At 36.7% G+C, this 24,649-nt stretch overlaps 1 protein-coding gene and 1 long non-coding RNA gene across 3 annotated transcripts in view; one reads left to right on the plus strand and one right to left on the minus strand.

The window, feature by feature from the left end:
- Positions 1-1,047: 1,047 nt before the first annotated feature.
- NAA11 (N-alpha-acetyltransferase 11, NatA catalytic subunit) lies at positions 1,048-12,291 on the plus strand. The gene is made up of 2 exons (XM_005554966.5): positions 1,048-1,952; positions 9,326-12,291. The coding sequence occupies exon 1, from the start codon at positions 1,251-1,253 to the stop codon at positions 1,938-1,940; it is 690 nt and encodes a 229-aa protein (XP_005555023.1). The 5' UTR covers positions 1,048-1,250; the 3' UTR covers positions 1,941-1,952; positions 9,326-12,291.
- Positions 12,292-18,665: 6,374 nt separating this feature from the next.
- The window catches only part of LOC107129722 (uncharacterized), a 384,848-nt gene continuing 378,864 nt past the window's right edge, over positions 18,666-24,649 (minus strand). Inside the window, exons 5-6 of one of the 2 annotated variants that reach the window (XR_010586838.2) lie at positions 20,476-20,513; positions 18,666-18,922 (exon numbers count right to left, since the gene is read on the minus strand). This is a non-coding gene — a long non-coding RNA (uncharacterized lncRNA). The remainder of the gene's footprint in view (positions 18,923-20,475; positions 20,514-24,649) is intronic. The other variant, XR_010586836.2, reaches the window with a different exon arrangement.

A 24,649-nucleotide genomic window follows, 5' to 3' on the forward strand; every position in this document is an offset into this window, starting at 1 on the left:
ACCAAATTTTAAAACTGGAAAAATTGAACTATATTAAAATTCATGCTTGGTGTCAAAAATCACCATTAAGAAAGGGAAATATCAATCGATAGAAAAGGATGATATTCATTACAAATATTATCTAACAAAGGACTTATACCCAGAATATATTTTTGATAAAACTCAAAAATTAATGTGAAAAAGACACACAAGTAGAAAAATGAGCAAAAAAAATCTGAGGAGCCATTTACAAAAGAGGATACAGTATGGCTAATAAGCATATAAAGTGCTCAACTTTACTACTCATCAGTGCAATGCAAATACAACCACAGTGTAATAATTCTACCGCTACAAAAGAATGGCTAAAATAGAAACAATGGGGAAATAGCAAATGTTGTTGAGAATGTGGAGCAACCGCTCTGAAAAAGTGGCAGTATTTATAAAAGTTGAACATCATTATATTCACTGGCCCAGGAATTCTAGTCCTAGATAAATACGCATTTGTTCCAACTAAAGACACGTCTAGAATGTTTAACTACCCTAAGGGTACTATTCCCAAACTGGAAATGACAAAATGGCCAGTAATAGTAGAATTGATTAAAAAAAAAAAGGGGGGACATATTTAGGCAATACAATATCAAACAAGGAAGACTATAAAGAACCGTCAGCTATACACGAGGTGGCTGAAACTTACAGAGTGAAAAAAACCTGACACAAAAATAATACATGCACTATGATTCCATTTATATAAAGTCTGTCAGAAGTCTAGGTAATCGTTATTTTTGGGACGTTGGAAGCGGGTACTGGAAGGGGACAGGAGGGGCGGTTCTGGGATCCAATGTTCTTTATTTCCTCTAAGTTCCTGTTATATGGGTTTCTCCAGTTTGTGAAAAATTATTCAGATATACCCAAATCAAAAAGTTAAAACTTAAACAAATAAAAATAATAATTGCAATGGATCACTTTATTTAAAACCAAGGAGGTCACAAAGAACTCCTGTCTCCCCACCCCCTAACCCCTGCGCACGCAGACGCACAATGAAGTGAAACCTCATTGGCTGGGATCAGTGACGCACTTCTGAAAGCCGCAGCTTAGCACCATCTTTTCCATCTCCTGCTCGTCTGCCTTCCCGCCATCTGGCCTCCACGAGATTCAGCCCGGTGGTGTTAGCCCCCTGGACTTGATTCCTGAGGCAAACAGTGTCCCTTAAGGTCGGCAACAGCCTCTTCTGGGTTCACTGCAGTCCAACCGGCTCCCTACCCGCCGCCATTATGAACATCCGCAACGCTCGGCCAGACGACCTGATGAATATGCAGCACTGCAACCTCCTTTGCCTTCCTGAGAACTACCAGATGAAATACTATTTATATCATGGCCTTTCCTGGCCCCAGCTTTCTTACATCGCTGAGGATGAGGACGGGAAGATTGTGGGCTATGTCCTAGCCAAAATGGAGGAGGACCCAGATGATGTCCCGCATGGCCATATCACCTCACTTGCCGTGAAGCGTTCACACCGGCGCCTCGGCCTGGCCCAGAAGCTGATGGACCAGGCCTCTAGGGCCATGATAGAGAACTTTAACGCCAAATACGTGTCTCTGCATGTCAGGAAGAGTAACCGGGCAGCCTTGCACCTCTATTCTAACACCCTCAACTTTCAGATTAGTGAGGTGGAACCTAAATACTATGCAGATGGGGAAGATGCTTATGCTATGAAGCGGGATCTCTCGCAGATGGCAGATGAGCTGAGACGACAAGTGGACCTGAAGAAGGGCGGGTATGTGGTCCTGGGCTCCAGGGAGAACCAGGAGACCCAGGGCAGCACACTTTGTGGTTCTGAAGAGGCCTGTCAGCAAAAGAACCCGGATACCGAAGAAAGTGGCAGTGACAGCAAAGAACCTAAGGAGTCTGTGGAGAGCACCAACGTCCAAGACAGCTCAGAAGGCTCGGATTCCACCTCCTAGAGCATGCTTAAGGTATTCTGTCTTCCCTGACCTAGTACCTCCCTCTCCTAAATCCCTGCATCCATCCCCCCTTGGCCTGCCCAATTCCATCCTGTCTTATCCCATTCTGGCCCTGCGAGGTTTAAATCCACCTGGTGACCTTAGGGAGAAGTTAGAGTGAGTTGAGGGAGACTCATTGCACGCTGTTGAAAGTGAAATACGATACTAACTCATGCTGAAAGTAGATTAATTTCAATGAAGAAACAAGCATTTATCCCGCTTTCTGGGCATGAGTTGTATTTCAGGGTAATCACGTAGTTGATGGAAGGCATTTTTTTCTTTATGGAATTCCAGTTAGTAATAATGATAGAAATATAAAATCATCATTTTGCAACTCTTGATGAAATAATGGACCCAGCCAAGAGTCATCAGTGGCTAATAGCGTTAGATAAAAGTTGGAGCACTTTGTAGTGATGGATCAGACTGACAATACTTGAACTCAGTGTAGTCCGTCTTCACTAAATGTGGAGACAAATACTTGTCTCCTTATGCAACAGGAAGTGCACAGTACTACCTATGAAATATTCTTTCCAAAAGAAAATTATGAGATCTAACTACCATTTTACAGAAAATAGAGGGACTTGTTAAACTATACCATGATGCAAACCGTCAAATCCAGAATTAGAGGTTTTTACAAAACAAATGACCTGGTTTCTTCACAAATAAATGGCACTGAAAAAAAAAAAAGGATAAAGCATTTTCTATTAAACTTTACAGATACGTTAACTAAACTCAACTGTTATGGACATTGTTTGGATACTGATTCAAACAAACCATGTATAAGACATTTTTGAGATAATCAGGCAAAATTTGAACAGGGATTGTATTCTAGTAAGGAATTATTAATAATTTTATTAGAGGAGCTAAATGGTATTGTATTATTATGTTTAGAAAGTCCTTATCTGTTAGAGATACATACAGAAATAATTATAGCTGAAAGACTAGGATGCCTTGGATTTCCTTTAAAATAGTCTAGCAAAAAAGAACAAGATTGGAAGAGGGAAAATGAAAGAAGAATGGCAGTTATTGTTGGGTTGGGAAATGGGTACTTAGGGGCTTCCTTGTGCCATTTACCCTTTTGAATGTGTGGAAATTAACATGAAAAGTTAAAGAGCCAAAACTTTTTTTTTTTTTGAGACAGAGTCTCGCTCTGTCGCCCAGGCCGAAGTGCAGTGGTGCGATCTCGGCTCACTGCAACCTCTGCCTCCTGGGTTCAAGCGATTCTCCTGGCTCATCCTCCCAAGTAGCTGGGACTCCAGGAGCCCGCCACCTCGCCCGGCTAATTTTTTTTTTTTTTGAGATGGAGTCTCGCTCTGTCGTCCAGGCTGGAGTGCAGTGGCGCTATCTTGGCTCACTGCAAGCTCCGCCTCCCGGGTTCACACCATTCTCCTGCCTCAGCCTCTGGTGTAGCTGGGACTACAGGCACCCGCCACCAAGCCCGGCTAATTGTTTGTATTTTTAGTAGAGATGGGGTTTCACTGTGTCTTAGCCAGGATGGTCTCGATCTCCTGACCTCGTGATCCACCCGCCTTGGCCTCCCAAAGTGCTGGGAATACAGGCATGAGCCACCGCGCCCAGCCTAATTTTTGTGTGTTTAGTAGAGACGGGGTTTCAGCATATTGGCCAGGCTGGTCTCGAACTCCTGCCCTTGTGATCTCCCCGCCTCAGCCTCCCAAAGTGCTGCGATTACAGACGTGAGCCACCGCGCCCAGCTCTTGTACTTCTTAATACACACTTATGCTAATACTAAAAAACCACTAAAACTTAAGTTTTAAAGGATTGGTATGTTAGAAACAACTTAATTGTAGTAATATAATACTACAGTATTTCTTCCAGCAAAGAACTTTGTATCACCTTAGGAGTTTCTAGGGTCAGTGAGCTATTGGCAGTTTACAGGCTTTAACATCTTAATCTAGTCACCTTACCCTTACATAGTGTGAAAGGCAGCAACTTTCTCATGGCAAAATCTCGTCATAAATAGTGTATTCTGTATATAATTTCAATGTGTGCTATTTGATTAGTCATTCATAAAAGTATTTATTTGTCAGGCATTAGGCTTGGCGCTGAGTATACAGCAGTGATCAGAACAGACTGACGTTTATATAGCATGTAAGAATAAATGGACTTTTTTTTGCATTTTAATGGCAAAACCCAAACTATAGCACACTAATCCCATTTTATTTTCATTCAGTTACAGTTCAATAGGTTATAAAAATTTAGATACAGTAAGTCTTTGGTAATTAGAAAGAATCTGTCCTCAGAGGAGGTTTTGCATTTGACTTTTAATAACCTGAAAGTTTCACAATGACTGATTCATTTGTTCTAATGCTAAAATAAAGGCAGCAGAACAGTCTAAAAGAAAAGATGAAATTAAAGAAAACTTGATGCCTTGAGAAAGCGTTGTCAAATTTACACCTGGCTTGTTAACCCTGGAGGGTTCTATCAAGACTCTTTGAATCAACAGACCGTTTTAAAAAAATTTCAACTTTCAAATTCCTTCATAGGACTTACACAGTATTGATCTCATCTTTGTAGTTACTTGCTTCTCTTCAGTGTTAAACTCTAGCTGAGAACAGAGCTAATCAGAGGTGGTTTTAAAACCATGTATGTATATACATATTTTATATATAAAGCCATATATATAAAACCATATATATATGTATTATGTACACACACACCTATAAAACTTTGATGAATTCAAAAGCACTTAACATCTGCTGTGAGAAACAAAAATAATTGCCACTCTAGTAAAAGAAGAGAGAAATAATAAATAAGAAAATTCATTGTTGTGTCACAGTTATAAATTTCAGCATACAAATTCAAGAATAATTGAACTGTCTTTATGATACTGTAATTGAACTTTATTTCTAAGTTGAAGGAAATGTTTCCTGGACTGAACTTCACCCTCTTTCTGAGTTGTTATCTGCTGAGACATATTCAGTGGCCGCATCTAATCTTTGATCTTCAGGATTCACTTCTGGGTCTTTTACAGCCGGAGGTCTCTTACCATTTTGGTAGCAAGGGTGTATGAGTATTAGTCTGCACAGGCTAACTGGTCTAAAAATTAACTTCCAAGTCTCAATAACTTAACCCAGTAAAAGCTTATTTGTCACATCATAGTACGATGTGGGTCATCAGTGTGATGGCGATGTGGAGTGGAGGGAAAAGATGGACCCTACTCCATGGAATCATTCAGGGATCCATTTAGAACAGGGATTCTTAATTTTCTGTAGCTCCCTTTGGCAATCTGGTGAAGCAGAAAAATGTTTTTAAAAGATGTAAAAATTTCATCAAATTACAAAGGAAAACAATTGTTGATATACAGTTATCAAACTTTTTAAAATATTTTTGTTATATGTGGTTTTTGTTGGCATATTGAATAGCCTAGTAACTATTACTTCAAAGTAAATTTTAGTATAAATGATATTTAAGATATCTTAAGTATAATGTGATATGAAAATACCTATGATTTTTATTGGTGACAAAGTCTCAAGTATTGCTAATACTACTGTGCATTGATTCCTATGTTCATAATTTAAAGAATTGCCAGACTTCAGTTAGAAGTTGATGCAAATTACAGAGTTGTTTTTGTTCCATATCCAAGGTCATGGTTCTCCTACATTTTATTAAATAGATCCCAGGTTAAGAACTCCTAATTCAATGACTCTTGTCATTTTTCTAGAATCATAAGACCTTCAACTGGTTCATATACATTCAACTAGCAGATGAGAGAAGAGAATGTATATAGTGGTTCATAAAGGTTTTAAAAGTCAAGTCTTACCCAACTAACTGCAGGGGAGGCTATGATATTTAGTTTAGCTTTGTGCTCAGGAAAGAAAAGGAGTTCAGTAACAACACAGCATAGTATCTGCCACAATAGGAAACATCCTAGTGGTGCTCTGGACTATGAGAAGTTTTGCTTTCATGCCTGGTTAGGGGCATGGGATCATACAGCTGCTCTCACTCCATGACATGGCCCAGGGAACTCTGTTAGGCTGTCTGAGGTTGTCTACATAAACGCCTGACATATATTTCTTCTGCTGTTTCACAAATGGGCATGGAAAACGATGAGATTCTGTTATCTTGCTGCCATTATGCCTCTAATTAAAACCTGGAACAAATGACCCCTCTCCTCTGAAGTCCCCCAAACTGTGTAAATCTTCACTTCCATCCCATTTAATGGGGATTCACCAGCACATAGGTCTACCTCCCTGAATGGGGAAGGGCTACATTGAAGAAAGAAAGAGCAGGAAAAACATTTAAAAGGCTCATACCGGAAAAGTACTATCCTTCTATAATTGTGGTGCTCCCTCCTGTGGAGCTGGAGTTCAAATACCTATAGAAAAATGTCCTAAAAAATATTTTTCATTTTCTCTCTCTGTACTTTTGGATTTGGGAACAGAGACAGAGTTAGAAGTGGTGCTGAGCAGGACAGTTGGTGAAGAACTGGTTGATTTCATCTGAAAAATGGTAACAAAAATTACTCTTAACCCTATGAAAAGGCACTGTTTTGCAGGTATTAATTCTAAGCACTGTTAATGATGTGTTTCATTTATTCCTCATAATAATCTTGTGAGGTAGGTACTATTACTCCCTTTTGTGGTTAAGGAAATCATATCACAAAGAGGGCTGCATGTTACACAGATAGTGGAAAACAAAGATGCAAACTCAGGTGGTCAGACTCCATGATTGAGAGGATTAAATGAGTCAATCTGTGTAAATTGCTAAGCACAACTCCTCACACACAGTAAAATAGTCCATAAATTTTGGCTCTTAATATAATCGATAGTAAGAGTAACTTTTCAGGTTCTCCTCTTCTCCACGGTAATCAAATAATAAAATGTTGTGTATGAGCAGCAACAGTTTGCAGTCTTGGAAGGGAAATGCATCTTAATGATTAAAATAGCTTTCACTGACAAGCTAAATGTCAAAGCATTCAACTGAATCAACGCTCGTCAATGGCAGTGTTTCTAGGGAGCCATAGCAATGAAGACAGGTCAGTTCAAAACATGCTGGGTGAGGCAGGAATGTCATCAAACTGCTGTTTGTTTCCTGACAAGAAATATGTGGTTGATGATTAATAACAAAAATGAAAAAAATGCAAAATCTTAGCGTTTTCAATTGAGCTGACAACATTGAGTTAAGTAAGGTTACTTCAGTGACTCTCCCTTTCTGGTTTATTGTTTGTGTTGCTAAACTGTCATTTTAACAAAAAGTAGTTAAATGTTCACATGAGCATTCACTGAAATAGACTGTTCTTAATTTTATCAGACAACTAATTATAACTGTAATGATATAATGAAATATGGAAGAAACCTACAGACTGACAGGTCTGGTAAATTCCTAGTATAACCTTACCCCAGATATGCCAAAAACCATAGATTTCAAATGCAACTGCACTCTATGAAGATAAAGAGGGGTTTGGGAAGAGATAAAATATTGTTTTGAAATACTAATCAGATAGATGCCATTTGTTGAATTATTTATAATCTCTAACAATGTCACCTTTCAATCAGTGTATGATGACTGAAATGTAGGATGTAGGATGACTGAAATACTAACTTTTTCAGAAGTAACTGATAAAAGCAGAGGTTTTTCCTAAATTTTGTACTCTCTGCTCTAGTATATGAAATCTAATGAGCTTTATGGTACAGGAGGTTAGATAGAATATTTAAAATTCTTTGAATGGGCAATGATTCAAAGAGCCAGCATAAAAGCCTTTCTGAAAATACTCTACAATGCCATTTCTATAGATAAATATCGTTAGAAAATTATGGGATTTTTTTAAAGTAAAGCCATAATATTCTCTTTCATGTTTATAACACCATATCGACAAATAGCATGTATTTGTCAGGCTTCCCTAGCCCACCTTTAAGAAAACCTGATAATGTAAAACTTTGAACTTAATAAGCTAAGACATTGAGGACTTGGACTGGGCACAGTGGCTCATGCCTGTAATCCCAGCACTTTTGGAGGCCAAGGTGAGAGCATTACCTGAGGCCAGGAGTTCAAGACCAGCCTTGAAAATATAGCAAGACCTGATCTGTACAAAAACTGAAAAAAATTAGCCAGCATGGTGGTGTATGGTGGTGAGTGCTTGTAGTCCTAGCTACTCAGGAGGCTGAGGCTGGTGGATCACTTGTGCCCAGGAGTTTGAGGCTCCTGTGAGCCATGATTGCACCACTGTGCTCCAGTCTGGGTGACTGAGCAAGACCCTGTCTCAAAAAAAGGACTATAACACTAACATTTTAAAGGGAATCTTTATGAAAAATACCTATACTCTTAAACAACAAAATATCCTATAGCCTTTATTACAGTGTTACTTGACTTCTTCAGTTTAATTTCTTAAAATTTTCAAGCAGTATTTACTGAGATAACTAAAACAGCTATATAATGTTTTTATATAACTTCTTTTGCATGCCTGTATTAAAACGAAAAAGGCAATGATAGTCTTTCTGGCCTATTCCTCCATATCTTGTATCTCTTTTGTTATAACAAATATACTTTAAAAAATAAGATTTTACATAATATTACCTCTTGCAACTGGCTTCACTTGTTATTCTGGCAACAGAATTTTCTATAACAATGATTCTGTACAAAAATGCTTTTTAACTGCTCTGTGCATAATAGTCAACCTCAATCCCATTTACTTCTGTGCATATGATAGATGGGAAGGTACTCAGTAAATCTTTATTGAATGAATGAATGAATGGATCTCTCAAATTATCCATATAATTTTTTTAAAGGAGAGAAAAATAATGTATGTATGATACTACTTCCTTTTACCTGATGTAATTAGGGTACTTTAATTTGTGAATAAAGAAACATAATGGTTATTTTGGTTTCCTGTCCAGGTCTCACAGAAAGAAAATATGACTTATAGAGTAGGACACATTGCATCTAACTTATCAAGAGCTAAAAAGGCCTTTCATTTCTTTAGAATTGGAATAAATTTTCTTTGGAGTGGAGTAGGATGGGATAGAATTTAAAGATGACAAGGAAAATTATCTCAGTTTCTTTATTTTAAAATAGGTTCTTTGGTGGTAAATCCCAGTTTTTTGGTGTTCTTTCCGTCCCTTTCTCCTGGCAGAAACATCCTGTAGATGTCAGGAAAGGTTCATGTGTTCTTACGGCAGGGAGGAGAGAGAGCCCCAGATCTGCGTGTGGCCTTTGTGTAATCATCTGAATTCTCACTGACTTCCATGGAGATATATCTAGTCCAAACTAGTTACTGAGTTTCTTTATCTGCTACTTCAGTCTGTCATTAACTAAACCAGTATTCTTTCAGACTTGTCAGAGCTTATAGCTCTCCCTTTCTCATTTGTTTTCTTCTCATTTTTCAACAGCATTGCAGGTCCTCATGTCTCAACCACATCTACCCTGTGAACCCTGGCTTAGTCTGTCTGCTCTGCAGCATCTGCTGTGGGGATCATCTCACAGTGACCAAAATGGCTTCTTACTCTCAACTCTAAACAACCACCTTTCACGTATCCTGCTGGGATCATGAAGGAATACCTGGACACAAGAGCTGCTGCACAACAGCCAACGAAGTTTGAGACCTGCCATTACAGAACCTTTCTTGGCCTACTCACACGGTGCTGCCGTTTTATTCTGTTTGTAGTAGTCCTCTGTTGGGTGTGGTTATCCTGTTTTTCTCCTTTTAGAATGATGAACAGGAAGCAGGGCAAACTCTTAAAGCTTTCCAGCTTTCAGTTTTTTGTTTTTGTTTTTTTAAAACCATTATTTACCTGGGTTTTCATCCATATTTTTTTGCCATTATTTTACCTGAGTTTTCATCCTTGAGGAGGTGAGCTAGTCAGGACCATGAAGTCAGACCTTATGCCCCCTTCCTCCTCTTTCCTGGAAGAAGTATTCTGTTTCTTTTTCCTTTCTCTGGGAACTCCTCCTTTATACTATTCCCCCACAACCTTTTTTTTTTTTTTTTTTTTTTTTTTTTTTTTTTTTGAGGAGGGCATCACTTTCCCAGTGGGAAAAGGTGTTAAGTTAGGGGCTTCTACTGTACAATCAGAACTTGGAGATTTTAAGAGAAGGACAAACGGTAATTAAATTGGAATCTCTAATATGCTTGTTTGTGTTAGTTTTTTTGGGATGATGTCACTTGGCATTTATTGAGTACCTGCAGTGTTCACACACAATGCCAGGGCCTTCATTAGTAATATATTTAACCCTTTAACCCTCTCAGCAACCCTGTAAAGTAGATATTATTATCCCTGTTTTACATATGAGGGAACTGAAGCTCAGAGAAGTGAATTAAATATCCAGGATCTGAACCCAATTCTGTTTGAATTCAAAGCCAAAGTTCCTTCTACTTTCCTGTTCCTACTCTTTGAATTTTATTTATAAATGTGTTAAAATTTTAGCAAAAATGGAGAATCTGCTGTTTAAAAATGTGTTTGCTTAATACATGCCTACTGTATGTCAATTGTGAATATATAACCTACAATTATAATCTACTTTTATTATTTTTCTCTAGTAAAAATAAGTGAAGACAAAGTACTTTGACCTCTGCAATAAAAGTCACCAGATAAATCCAGAGTTATCATTACTTAATGTTGTTTTTATGTTCACTGAATGTGAATTACCAAAGTATATAACATTTTTCATGTTTAAACTTTTATGAAAACTGTTGTGTATGGATTTAAGTCAAAGCCTGGACTTTATCTGGTGACAAGAGGTAAGTCTTTTCTGTGTAATCATCATTAGCCCTGCTAAGCACTTCTTACAGATCTCCCCCACTGCACTCTAAGAATGTCTACCTAATGGTAAATGATTGCCTGAGGCAGATATAAAAGTTTTTCCCTACATGAAAGGATTTACCATTTCTTGTGCTAATACAGTATGATACAGTCTATCTTTCCATCTTTTTCTTTTTAATTTTCTATCTCCATGCTAAATTATTTTATTCTTTCCTCTCAACCATGTGTTTATCTCTTTATTTTTAAATATTACAACCTTCTAACATCTGTCTCCAGGGCAGCATAATCTTACTGATGAAATATTCCGTGTTTTCCTTGAGCTTTTGTCAATATGTCTTTGTGTTAACAGCTTAGCAGATGGAGAAACAGAAGGAGCAGCCTCAGCTTACCTGAATGGTTTTTCTCCAGCACCAGGCACATTGACTTGCTGTCTCTAGTAACTTGATAAGAGTTGGAGCAATTGGCAAATGAGAAATGATATATGACTTCTGCAGTGTTATTTACTAAAATAATTGGCTGCATTTCTTTGTTATCATTATATCTTCTTTTCCAGTCTCGTACCAGGAGAAAGCAGAATTATAGCACTGTCTGGTTTGGGCTATCCCTGTTTAGATAATAAAAATAAAATAAACAATAATACTAACATTGCTTTGGGCATAGATTAGCATGTTCATGATGGTTCCAGGATAGTAGTAGTGATTTAGCAGCAGCAGTGGCTTTTTGAAACACAAATTGTGGGAGCGTGTGGCACCATTTTTTTCGTAATAGCATTGTTCTTTTTACACAGGAAAAGAGTTTTTTTTTATTCTGAATGGACTGACTACTTTTTACTGAAGCACAGTCCTAGAGAGAGCAAAGCAAGGCTTTGAAGCAAGGAGGGAAGATAGTAATGGTGTGAATACCCTGGTACTAGCTATATTTTATTCACTTACAGCTTTAAATAAACTGGACGTGCTCAGGTCTGCTAGCAGATTATTTAAAGATAATGATCAGGACGCTAAGTTTTCTTTGGTTAAAAGAAGAAAACTTGTGAATGAAGCCTGTGAGTTCCTAGTTAGAGTCTGTGTGGGTTTCCCTTTGGAGATAAGAGCAAGAGGCAAGAGATGACCATCTGAAATAAAAATAATGGGGTGTGTGGATATATGGGAGAAATGGGGACTAGTAGTGGGAATTAGTCCAAAGCCAGGAAAATTTAGGATGGATCCAGATTGAAACACTGGAAGGAAAGTTTTCTTTATTTTTTATGTGCAGCTAAGTCATTTGGGTATTATGTTAAAAATGCAGACTCTTTTTCAGTATGTCTGGTGGGGCCTGAGTATCTGCATTTCTAACTAGTTCCTACATTGCTCATGTTGCTGGTCCGGGAACCACACTTTGACTAGTAAGGGTCTTAAAGCTCATCTCCAACTCTTAGACTGGGGTCCAAAACACCTGTGACTATCCATTAGGTCATTTTATAATGGATTAGACCCTAAATAATTCAGATTCCCCATCTTAAATACACATTTACATAAATCCTGTTTGTCTTTGAGATTGTGTCTTGATGGCCTAATAATTTCAATAAAAAGTTCATTAAAAATCTGTACAACAAAAAAGTGTGTGTGTGTGTATATATATATATATAAAATGTATCGATAATCAACATTTTATCTGTTAGGATGCTTTGATATAACAATTTTGCCTCATTGGCTTCTAGGCAAGTGAATGGTATATGAGATTTTTAAAAATTTCACTTCTAACTCTCACTCAATTTATTGTGTTCATTGGTTGGTAAATTAGCTCAGACACAAATTGTTTTCCATGCTGACATTTGACAGGATTTGAAAAAGACTACTGAGTCTTTTTTTTTAATTTTAAGGAGTAGCAGACCTATGTGTGGGTTCAGGTGGTCTAATAGAGATTTTCCATCCAGGGATAAGAATTTCTAGCCCATTGTTTCTCAAAGTATAGTTCATATGCTTATTTATTCAGAATCACCTGGGTGCTATGTTAAAAATGCAGTTTCTTTGTCTCTGGCTCAGACTTACAAAATCAGTCCTGTATTTTTAACAACCCTGCAGGTGATTGTTTTGCACATTGTCATCTGAAAATCACTGATCAGTACAAGGCATTGAATTCTTCATAAAGGTAATATGAAGGGAGCTTTTTTCCATGGTAATACTCTCCAGACAAATTAATTCATCAAAAGAAGCAAATAATTCAGAGCAGATATAACAAATTTTTATTATAAAACATGGGAAAGGGTGAGGTGGTATATGGTAACTGTTCACTTTCTGTAAACTTAAAACTTCTAAAAATAATTTATAAATTAAAAATATTTTTAAATTACATAAATGTGAATATTTGACACACATTTTTCCATAAGTATTTTACAGAAATGTGAGATCATGTGTGTTATTTTTTGGGCTTTTTTGGTCATTACTTTCCTCCTCATCCTTTCTTTTCAAGCAAACCATAGCTACAACTTGGCAATGGCGGTATACAGCAAAAGCCGGAAGGATGAGAACATTCACAAATGACACCATGAAATTTGTCCCCATTTGTTTCCGGAACAGAAATCTCAAATACTGCAGTGTCTTATTAGGAACCAGACACCTAGCATGTCTGGAACCACATGTCCTTCCATGCATGTCATTAGCTTCTCATATCCCATCACCATCTGGGCATCTTGAGTTAGAACTTTTAAGAACACAGTACCCAGCCAAAATCCAATGAAACAGACTAAGTGACTTATCAAGATCCTTTTTCATATTAATACTTTTTCCTAGACATGAATGCTTCTTTTGAAATCTAGAAAGACACAGATCATTTCCTTGAGGTGCACTTGAAGGGTTATTTAAACACCATGTTTCCTTATTAGGGCATGGGAATTACATTTTGTGAAGTTCTGGGGGAAAAAAATCTTTTCATTTTAAATCATACATATATTGCTTTCCTAACCAAAATTAAGATAGATTTCACACCTTTGGAATATTGTCATCACCTCAACTGCATTTTATGGAAGCTTACCTAGAGAACACAGTCTTTAGCAAGTTGAGTGATTTTCACAAGTGGTGGTTCAATAGAGTGAGAAATCACAGAGTGAGGAGTCTAACAGCTGAAATTTTAGTCCTAGTTTGGCTTATTACCACCTGGATGTCCTCTGGCACATCAGTTTTCTCATTTACAAAATAGAGATAAAAACTTTTGTGCTTTTAGGGTTATTGTGTAATGAGTTAGTGTAAAAAACAACTGCATTGTAATTTGTAAAAAGAAAAATGTTACTGTGAACATGTTAACTTTTTAGACATTTTTACCCCTCAATTTAAACTGGTATAGAGTAACAGTGATCTTTTTTTGTTTCCTCTGTAATGGTCCAGGAAAGAACCAGTGTTTCAGAGAATTTATCATCAAACAATAACTGTGTCAAGCAATGACAAATATATGCATGTATGTGGATATTTTAAGGGATAAAATACGGAGAAGGTGAATTCCTGTAAATATAGCAGGCCAACTTTCTATACATTCATTTAAAAAGAAAAGACTCAATAAAAGTTATCTTTTACTCTCTATGACCTAAGCATTCATATGTAATATATTTTTCATGTAAAGCAAACTGTACTTAATCTCCTATTTACGTGGTTTTGAATAAAAGAAATTCACACACACACACATACAGTGACCAAAATTTTTACATATTCAAAAACTAGTAAACTGGCCGGGTCTGGCGCCTCATGCCTGTAATCCCAACTAATCAGGAGGTGATGTGGGAGGATCCCTTGAGGCCAGGTGTTTGAGATCAGCTGGGGCAGCTAAGCAAGACCCCAACTCTTTTTTGTTTTATGAGATGGAGTCTCGCTCTGCCACACCCAGGCTGGAGTCCAGTGGCACAGTCTCGGCTCACTGCAACCTCCACCTCCCAGGTTAATTCTCCTGCCTCAACCTCCCGAGTAGCTGGATAGCTGGAACTACAGGTGTGTGCCACGACGCCTGGCTAATTTTTGTATTTTTAGTAGAGATGGGGTTTCACCATGTTGGTCAGGCTGGTCTCAAACTCCCAACCTCAGGTGATCTACCCGCTTTGTCCTCCCAAAGTGCTGGGATTACAGGCATGAGCCACCGTGCCCGGCCAAGACCCCCAACTCTTAAATAAATAAAACATTAGTAAACCATGATAATACATTAGGGCAAGCATCTGGCTGGTTTTTCATTACCAGAACTCTAAAGAGTGTTAAGTCTCATAGTCTGGCTTTTATTCCTGAAAGCTGGTACACAAGTTAAAAGTTTGACTGTTTGTTAAATAACAAATCTTATAAAGAATTGTGAAAAATCATGTACTCTCTTGTATAAGGAGGCTTTTAGGAAACAAATATTTCTAATTGCTCCTTTGGCAATCAAGACATTTTTGCATCCTGGGACAGTGTCGCTTAGTAAGATTCCCAGTGGGTGAGAGGTAGATCTCTTTTGTAAAGTGGCAGATGGATTAATGTGAAAGAAAGGTGAGAAAGAGGCAGCCCCATAGAACTGCTCTTAGGCAAATCACTTTAGAAAGGCATACATATGGAACTTGAGAATGCAGAATTTGAGTTCCTTAAAATTACTTAGGTCTGTGTAGTCCTTGAAAGGCAATAATCAAATATATATTTTTCAACATTTAATACATGTTCTTTAATTTTGTTATCTTCCTTATAATTGTTGGGGGTGGGGTAGATTAAGCTTATATCCAGTAGGTATTTAAGCTGAAACGTCACAGCTTTTGTGTGCCTAATTAGCATCATTGCCTCAACTGCATTGAGTTAATAGGTGGTAGCATCACAGAGGTTAAACTCATTCACTTTAGGGTATACCTAGAGTTACACCCTAAGGTACCTGCTTTGGAAATGTTGAAATATGTAATTGCGTATACCTTCCTTTATAAAGATAGCAACCCTATCAAAACTAAATCCTTGGCAGGCTAATAGGAGTGTCATGAAATAACCTGAAATTGTCATTGGTCAGCAGATGATAGAAATCTGAATTCAGAGTTAGAAAACTGGTTTAGGAGTGACAGTGTACGAAGGAGAAAATTGTCAGCTATTAGAAAGTCAAAGATGCTATTTTTATAAAAGCAAGGTGAAAAAAAGACTATGACAGTTGTATTGGATCCTTTCTTTTCTTTGTTCAAGAAAAAACGTATTTTTAATTACTGACTTGAATTTTATTTTCATAATGTAAAGTAGTTTTTATAATAATTGGGTACCCTGAATAATTAAAACAGACTGTACTTATAGATTAAATTTTTGCATGCTGTACAATTCTTATTAAAAGACATTTGGGTCAGTTTTGCTAAAAAACAGAAGTTCCTGTCTTTAATGAGGAAAAAGCATAATAGTGGCTTAAATTAGAATGTAAAGCTTTTGGAATCACCCCGTAATTCATGGCTTATCCCTGAGAATTCAAAGCTTTATAAATTATAAATCTTTTCCAGGACACCATACACACTGTCTTAAGTCAAATAGTGCTGGGCTAAGCCAAAGTCGTAAATGAATTCTTCACTCATCCCTGGTGCCCAGTATTATTTTTTTCTAGCTTACATTATACACCCTGGCCAAAACTAGAATTCCTTCAAAATAAGCCACACTGCCATATCACCTTTTCACTTCCTTTTCTCTTTCTGCTACTTCTTCCCACAGTTAAATCTATCAGTCAATGAAACCTACATTATAGCTGGTAATAAGCAACTTTTATAAATTATTAATAACTGGCAGACTTGCTCCTATAAATAATATTTAAATTTAATTCAAATAAACCTCCAATTGGTTGATTAAGCCTACCTAACCAATACCATTCTTACTTTACCTGTTTCAAGATCTAAACTGGGACTCCATGGGGTGTCCTGCCATCTTGAGCCACAGTTTTCAAAAGAAAGGAAGGAGGTGTTTCCTGTCTATAAGCAAGTGCAGGAATTAAGGTGCTAAGTAAGCGAGCATTGTTGTATTTGAACCCCTGAAACTTTCTTTTCTGCATCTTTCTTCCAGTACCTTCTTGTTTCTTCTATATCTTCAGCAATTCTAAAGTCTCAATTTCCACATCCACAAAATAGGAATAGGAATAAGTTTGCTTTAAGGACCTGTAGAGTTGTTGCAAGGGTAAAATAAGGAAATTCACAGAAATAAACTGATAACCAGAAAATATTAAGGATACCAAAATATTGTTTCAGCTACTTCCTTTTTAGTTGTTGAGTAAACATTTTAATAAGTCTAATCATTCCAATACGTGTTTTTATGTTTGAATATTATTTTTGGCAGAAAGATGACTAAGTGATCATTGACTGTTTTTGTCTTTCCAGTTTTTTCTCCATTGTCTAACTTGTCTCTGAATGTGCCCAGGCAATAGCAGGTGCTCAAGTAAAAGCACGAATGAATGAAAATGAATGGTTCACAGATGAGGAATAATTGAGCCAATAAAAATTATAATGAATCTCATTTTATATCAATAACGATAGAATAGGCTGGGCGCGGAGGCTCACGCCTGTGATTCCAGCACTTTGGGAGGCCGAGCCGGGCGGATCATGAGGTCAGGAGATCAAGACCATCCTGGCTAACACGGTGAAACGCCGTCTCTACTAAAAATACAAACAATTAGCCGGGCGTGGTGGCGGGCGCCTGTGGTCCCAGCTACTCGGGAGGCTGAGGCAGGAGAAGGGCGTGAACTCAGGAGGCGGAGCTTGCAGTGAGCGGAGATCTGGCCTCTGCACTCCAGCCTGGGGGACACAGCCAGAGACTCCCTCTCAAAACAAAACAAAGACAACAACAACAACAACACCCGACAGAATAAGAATTCTTTTCAAACAATAAATATTGTGTATAGAAGAAAACATTCCAGTGCTGTTTTATGCCCATAGTGAATTATGTCTATTTCCATACCCTGTTTTCAATTCTAAAAAGCAAATATCTTCCTAACGTGTCCTTGGACAAAAGGTAAAAATAAGAGGCACAGGTAAATAGAGAACACATCAAATCTCTTAATCAAGATGTGTTTTACCAAATATAACAGCAAACCATAAGCAAACGTGATGATCACCAGCGAAATCCTGAGCATTGCAAATCCAGTTTTCAGTTTGGAAATACAGCTAAAATTATATATGAAATGCTTTGAAAATACCACAGTACAATGTGATTTTCATCGGTGTTTATGTTTTTGAAAGGAGAAAAATGGCTAAAGTATTATTTTAGTCCATGTGCAAAGCAAATTCTGTTTCATCTGTTAAAAAAATAAATGAGCAATAATCTCCAAGAAATCATCTTGACCAGCATTAATGACTAGTTTGGTAGCTAACAGCCCGAGGCATAGCCAGAGGCTATTAAGGCTCTTGGGGGAAAGAAAAGGTTGGTAGATTGTGGTTTACCAGTAATTAACTATAGGTATGAATCAAAACTTCCTAAGAAAAGAGATTAAAGTTACTTAGGATGACCTTATGTGTATGCTTATCTTTTCATACATCCCCCTCCCATACCTCTTCTAATAAACAGGAAAAGAAGATGATGCCATCATTTCACAAACCAAGTTGAAATGGAAATAATTCATGTAATGAAACAGGAAACACATGGGACCAATTAATGCCTTTTCAAGCTTGGACTATATAACTATAAGAAGCACATTAAAAAAAAAAAACTCAGTCTAACACATTAGTTGATTGTTGGTGAAATGAAACTCAATCATGAGATCATAAGGATTTTTTTAAGCTTTTTTTTTTTTTTTTTTAGTTTTTAATCCTATCTCAATAAAAGTAAATACATAAGGATTATACATAAACCAAATCTGAAGTAATATAGATTGGGGAAACCTCAAGAGGGTCAGGAGATAATGAAGATTATACCTCAATATTGGGATTATGATGTTGGTTCTTTATTTCAATAAAAGTGGATAGAGATCTTTCATATCAGGGACAGGGCTTAGCTGTAAGGACAAAAGTAATCTTCTGGGAATTATGCATACAGGCTTGACATCATTTTTATTGGATGGCTGATGAACTGGAAAACTCCAGGATAGCCAGGCTTTAATTTGTAATCTTAATTTTCATATAAATCGGTACATTTCAGGGGGAGGCACGGGGGATGTGGGGACATTGATGCTTGCCGGCCTTGTGGTAATAAGACAGCCCTGAAGCACAGGCAGCAGTACTAACTCATCCAGTATCTGATTCTGTCTTTTCCTCTATCCATCTGTCTTCCATCTTTGCATCCATCATTTAACGAAATTTACAGCCTGCAAATACCAGAGAAGCTAATGTTAGTGCAATCTTCCCTCTACCTCCTCTCGGAATGATCTATAGTAATCTACTTATCATAGACATGCACACTATAAAGCACAATAATTTAGTTTTCAGCCAGGAAAATGACTGCCATTGTTTTGCAAGCATACATTAATGAGGATTTTTTTTCCCCCTTCTTCTTCTTTTAATTTTTGTAAAGGAGATAGGGCATGAGAGAACACCAGTTTTCCTTCATAAAATAATTATTTTGGTGTTTCCCATATATAATTTCATATCCATGGAATTACATAGGGGCAAAGTTATAAAACTAGAACATAGTGGAAATGTATTTGGATATATGGAAACTTGGTCCATTTATTTTCAATATAGGATCTATATGTCCTTTACATGGTCAAAGAAGTAAAATGCTGTTGAAAGGAATGTTCTAGAAATATATTAAGAAAATAGAATTTTCTTTCTGGATTGTTCTAGTCTCTTACAATATAAATAAAATTAAATTGTTTGTGCAAAATTATTCTTATCAAATGATATTTTAGTTGAATTAGCCACAGGAAACAAGCAATATACTACCTTCTTACATTGTTGTTATTGTTTTGAGGTTTTTTGTGTCTCCCAGCTCTATCAGGTTTTATGTGTCTCTGCCATTTGTTTTACCTTTGTCTCATTATTTTTTAGCTTTTGAGTGATTTCTTATAAAAGAAAAGGAAAGATAATAGTTCCTACTCCATCATTTTTAAACCAGAAATCATATGTAGCTTTTTGATCTTCTAATAACCATGTGTATGTAAAGAACATATAAGGCTCATATTCTACCATATAAAAGAAGAAATCCTCAGCCAAAGCTAAAAATGCAGAACTTGTTACACATAAGAACATTTTCCAATTCTGAGTATTTCTGAATGGCTCTGGTTTTAGATTTTCCCCATGATTTAGAGATGTTTTTATTTTTCAAAGACAAATCATCTGTTCTCAAGACTGTTTTCTTTGTTTGTTTTCTGATGTCTTCCTAGATGTACAGTGTACTGAAATGTTGAGATACTACCTTCGGAGCAGAAAATAGATTCTCCCAATCATATCTTATCCTCTTATCCTCCAAAGCTCCCAATTTGCTCGTGAAGTAACATGAAAGTTGATATAGATAAATACTGTGACCGTAATCCCAATTGGAAGCACACTCATCTCTTAAACAGTTCTGTCAACTGGGATTTATCTGCATGGAAGGCATATAAAGCATCGTTTACATAAATAACTTGGAGTTTTGAGTTGGACATATATCAGGGATGAGTAACTGCCCTGGAGTATACCTATTAAATCAATCACTAGGCTCAAACAATCAGAAAAGCATTGACTATAGCCATACAAAACTTGATCACAACATAATCTTCCTCTGCTTCTTGATGAGGTAACAAAATATGCTGTGTTCATTGAACAGCTGCTTTCATAAGGAGAGCAATAATGAAAAAAATCTCCCAGAACCTTCAGCACTTGCACATGAAAACAAGGTTTCCAGTGAGAAAATTAAAATGCCAACAAGATTTATACTTACCTATGCAGATGTCCTGTAGTCTTAAACATGTTGTCTTCCTTTTAAAATGTAAGAAACAGAGACAGTGTCATTTTTCAAAGTACTATTATTGAAAAATAAAAGTTATAACCATGATTTCTGTTACGGGCTGAATTTCGTCCCTCCCAAAATTCATGTGTGAACTTCTAATTCCTACTATCTCAGAATGTCACTATTTGGACATAGCACCTTTAAAGAAATGATTAAGTTAAAATGAAGCCATTAGGATAGGCCCAAATCTGATTTGATTGGTGTCCTTATAATAAGAGGAGATTAGGACACTTATAACACCTAGAGAGGGAAGACTGTGTGAAGATACAGGGAGAAAATGGCCATCTGCAAACCAGGGAGAGAGGCCTTAGAAAATCAACTCGGCCAACACCTTGATCTCAGGCTTCTAGCATCCCAAACTGTGAGACTACATAATTCTGTCCTTTAAGCCACACAGTCTGTGGTACTTTGTTATCACAGCCCTTACAAGCAAATACAATACAGTTCTCTTTCTTGTTTAAAGATAAATAAGGAAATGAAGATAGAAAGGCCCAAAGTTAAGTCATCTGTAACTTGCTCAGACAAAATTGTGACACTTGGTGTAAACTTCAGCTTTTCATTGATTCTATATGGAAATCAATGTTCCCTTAATTGCCTGAACTTAGGCCGTGAATATTCTTCCATCATAACTTCTCTATTAAGAAGAGTGAAATGTCAGATAGTTAGCTGGAACAGGGCTTGCCAGACCTGCATAAAGCAAGCGTGAAAGCATATTCCCCAGGAAAACATCTGCTTTTACAAATAAGTTAACTGAAGAAGTAGATATGTAAGTAGTATATGCTAATTAATTTCAAAGGAGACGTAAAGAAGAGAAATGTACAAATTACTAGTAGAAAAAAATGATGAAAACTAGATTTCTGAGGATCATTATGTTATACCATTTGAGACTCTTTTAATATACCTAGAAAATGAGGAAGAGGCCTGTTAGAGATCCTCTTATTAAAGAGGAGAAAGCTTTTTTCTCACCAAACATTCTATTCTTTTAAGTGTCCTTATAATAGATAATCAAATGATAAGATCACATCTTCTTGTTTCTGTGTTCATATGAAAAGCTTCCCCATCTCACTGCTTCCTATCAAATGAGAGCAGGAAGTGAAAAAAGCTTTTGTGAATTAGGACATCCCGCAGGTAAAACAAACATGTGCCAGCATGCTACCCAGATGCACAGCTTAGGAAGAAGGCCCTGTTCATTGAGCCATACCAGCTTTTCTAGAGAAATTGAACAATCTTTCAAATGATTTGTGAAATTTTAGGCACATAAAACTTCTAGATCTCAGAAACGTACTGATGATCGTACTGCCATGGCAGTCATGTTTTACTTTGTGAAATACGTGGAATATAACTTTGTAAAAGGCAGCATAGTATTAACAGCCTCGTTTCTCAAGATTTTTGGATAAATATTTAAGATCTATGTAAAGTATTTTACCTTAGTTATTAATCACCACTTTATTTGCATACACGGTGGGAGAAGAGCCTCTATTTGAAGATAAAGTCTCTCTATGGCCTAACCTGGTCATGTGTTAGTGGTGATCCAGAAAAGACATGGGTCAGTCCCAGCAGCATTCTCTACATGAACAACCAAAGAACATCCTGAGAAAGAATTCAGCCCATGAAGACAGGTGACTGCTCCTGTGACAGAGACATGAGGTACCACTGCCAATCTGGGAGAGCTTCTTAGTGCAGCACGTGAGATGTGGCGGGTAGAGAAAGAAATGTAGTCTCTTTATTCCTAGGATTATATTCACCTATGTCTGCTCCTTGCCACAGGAACCCTGGCCTCTCAATATTACTCCTTTTCACTGACAGAGTTCTTTTAATTTGCACCCAAACAGGTAAAGCATACCCACGATATTAGGGCAAGGGGCTCAAGAGGGGTTCTCAAATCACTCTTACAGTCTGCCTGAAACCAGCACCCCCACCGTCACTACCTAGATTCAAGTGTTTCATTGGGTTTAATACTCTCATACACATGATTTCTAGGTAGTATGACCATATAAAAATCCCAAATGAGGATATTTTTGAGTATGAAATGGAGCAGTAAAAGTAGTTGAAGTTATATAATTTCTTTAAAATATACATATTGGACTTACAATTTAATATCGTTATTTCATTGGTTGTCCAATGAACTTTATTCATTGCTGAAAATATAAAAATATTCCTGCCAAAGTATAAAACAAACATTTCTGTTATTAAAGGAAAATAAAAAATGTCCTTATATGAATTATTGGAATCTTTAAAAAAAATGGGATAATTCTTTTTGGTTCACATACACATTCTTAATCATTTTCTTAGCCTGTACCTGTTTCTAACACTGTGTCATTGGCAATTTTCTGAAGAATATATTTTGCAATGTTGTGCTGTTTTACATTTTTTAATAAAATTGCTTGCAATTTTCTTCAAATTTGTATTTTGTGATGAATACAGTTTAAATTGCTGACACTCAGTTGAATCTCCTCTGTAGACCATAATGTTTTTGACTGGGAAAACTACTATCTACAGATGCTGAGGTTCATGATAAGATCAGAGAAAATTTGGCTAAATAAAGGATCTTCTCAATTCTAATTTTATTGGAATATGTAAACATCTCAGTCCAAATATGTTAACAATTAAAAGACGAAAGAGGTGCAAAAACAGAAAAACAAATGATAGTTGAAGAGCTGTTGAGCTGCCACTAAGAAAAGTATGCCACAGAGCAGAGGAAAAATAACAAAATGAATCAACATGAGTTTTTAAAAATTAGTAAAACAGTCATATATTTAAAACAAAAATGTGATATAAAGACAAAAGAGGTCAGAAAATGTGTGGAGATTTCTCTCTCAGTGAGGCCATCTAGGCTCATTAGAGACATTCTAATCATTTTGATCCTTAAGTAAAAAGGTCTGTGTTTTCAAACTCGTCCTTCTTTTGGTTCCTATGCCAATCTGCAAACTTATTCTCAGCAACTTTTAAACCTACCAAGGAGTCTGACAGAGTGGTAACGTCCATTACCCAAGTCAAAAGAATACCAATTACATTCTTCTCCCAAAACAAAAAGGGACGCATTATTGACTTAATTCTAGAAGGTTGCCCAAATGTTTTATCTCAGACCAAAGCCTATCTGCTCCAAGGAGCCTTCCTGTCTGAACAGCTAGCTACTTTCAAATGGCACTGTGTTCCTTTCCCATCTTCCCTTAAATTGAGTCCAGTTCACCAACTCTCCCACTATGTTACCTTCATCATCATTGTGAGTAATAAAGGTCAAGAAGAGCGGGTGTAGTGATGCGTACCTGTCGTCCCAGGCTTCCTTGGAGTTTGAGGCTGCAGTGATCATGATTATGCCACTGCACTCCAGCCTGAGTGACACAGCAAGACCCCTACTCAAAATAATGTAAAATAAAATAATAAATAAAGGCCAAGAAGAAATTATCAAATTTGTATCTGAAAATAAAGAAGAGTGACTTTGCCATGTTTTTCAGATGGTCCATGTTAGCAGTAAAAATTGACCTGTACATTTATCTCTTATGTTGTTTCCTTCCGAACTAGGATTGCTTTTTTGCATGCTTTTTGAAAATATTTATGTTGGAAGGTTTATATTTTAAAAAAGCCTTGAGAGAACAGGAATGAAAAGGGAAGGATGCCCAAATTAAAAAGTCAAGATAGCAAATATATTACTTTGCACGTATATTTTAAGCAGCTGTGACAACAACAACAACAAAACCCTAAAATTCAAAGGCTCAAACACAATCAAATTTTATTTATTTCTTATCTAATGATCCAGGGATGAGCATTTCCAGGCCAGTAGGGAAGCTCCTTCCCTATAGATATCTTGTTACTCTTCCATTTTCTCCAGCGTTCTTCTCTGTATTGGTTGAGGTTGGATTACACATACTAGTCCATGTTCCATTTTGTAAGAAGGGAAAAAGAGATTAATGGCAAGCAAGCAATTTCTTCTTTAAAGCATTTTAATTGGAAGTTACACATATCACTTTTATTATGAAGTAGTTGATGCTGTAGATATGAAATAAATGTATGTATACACAAATGTATATATGTATATAATGCAAATATACATATATAGAATAAAGATATATACATTACAGACACATATGTTTATACAGTCCCAGAC

Source organism: Macaca fascicularis, chromosome 5 (genome assembly GCF_037993035.2).
Source record: "Macaca fascicularis isolate 582-1 chromosome 5, T2T-MFA8v1.1".
Classification (NCBI taxonomy): domain Eukaryota; kingdom Metazoa; phylum Chordata; class Mammalia; order Primates; family Cercopithecidae; genus Macaca; species Macaca fascicularis.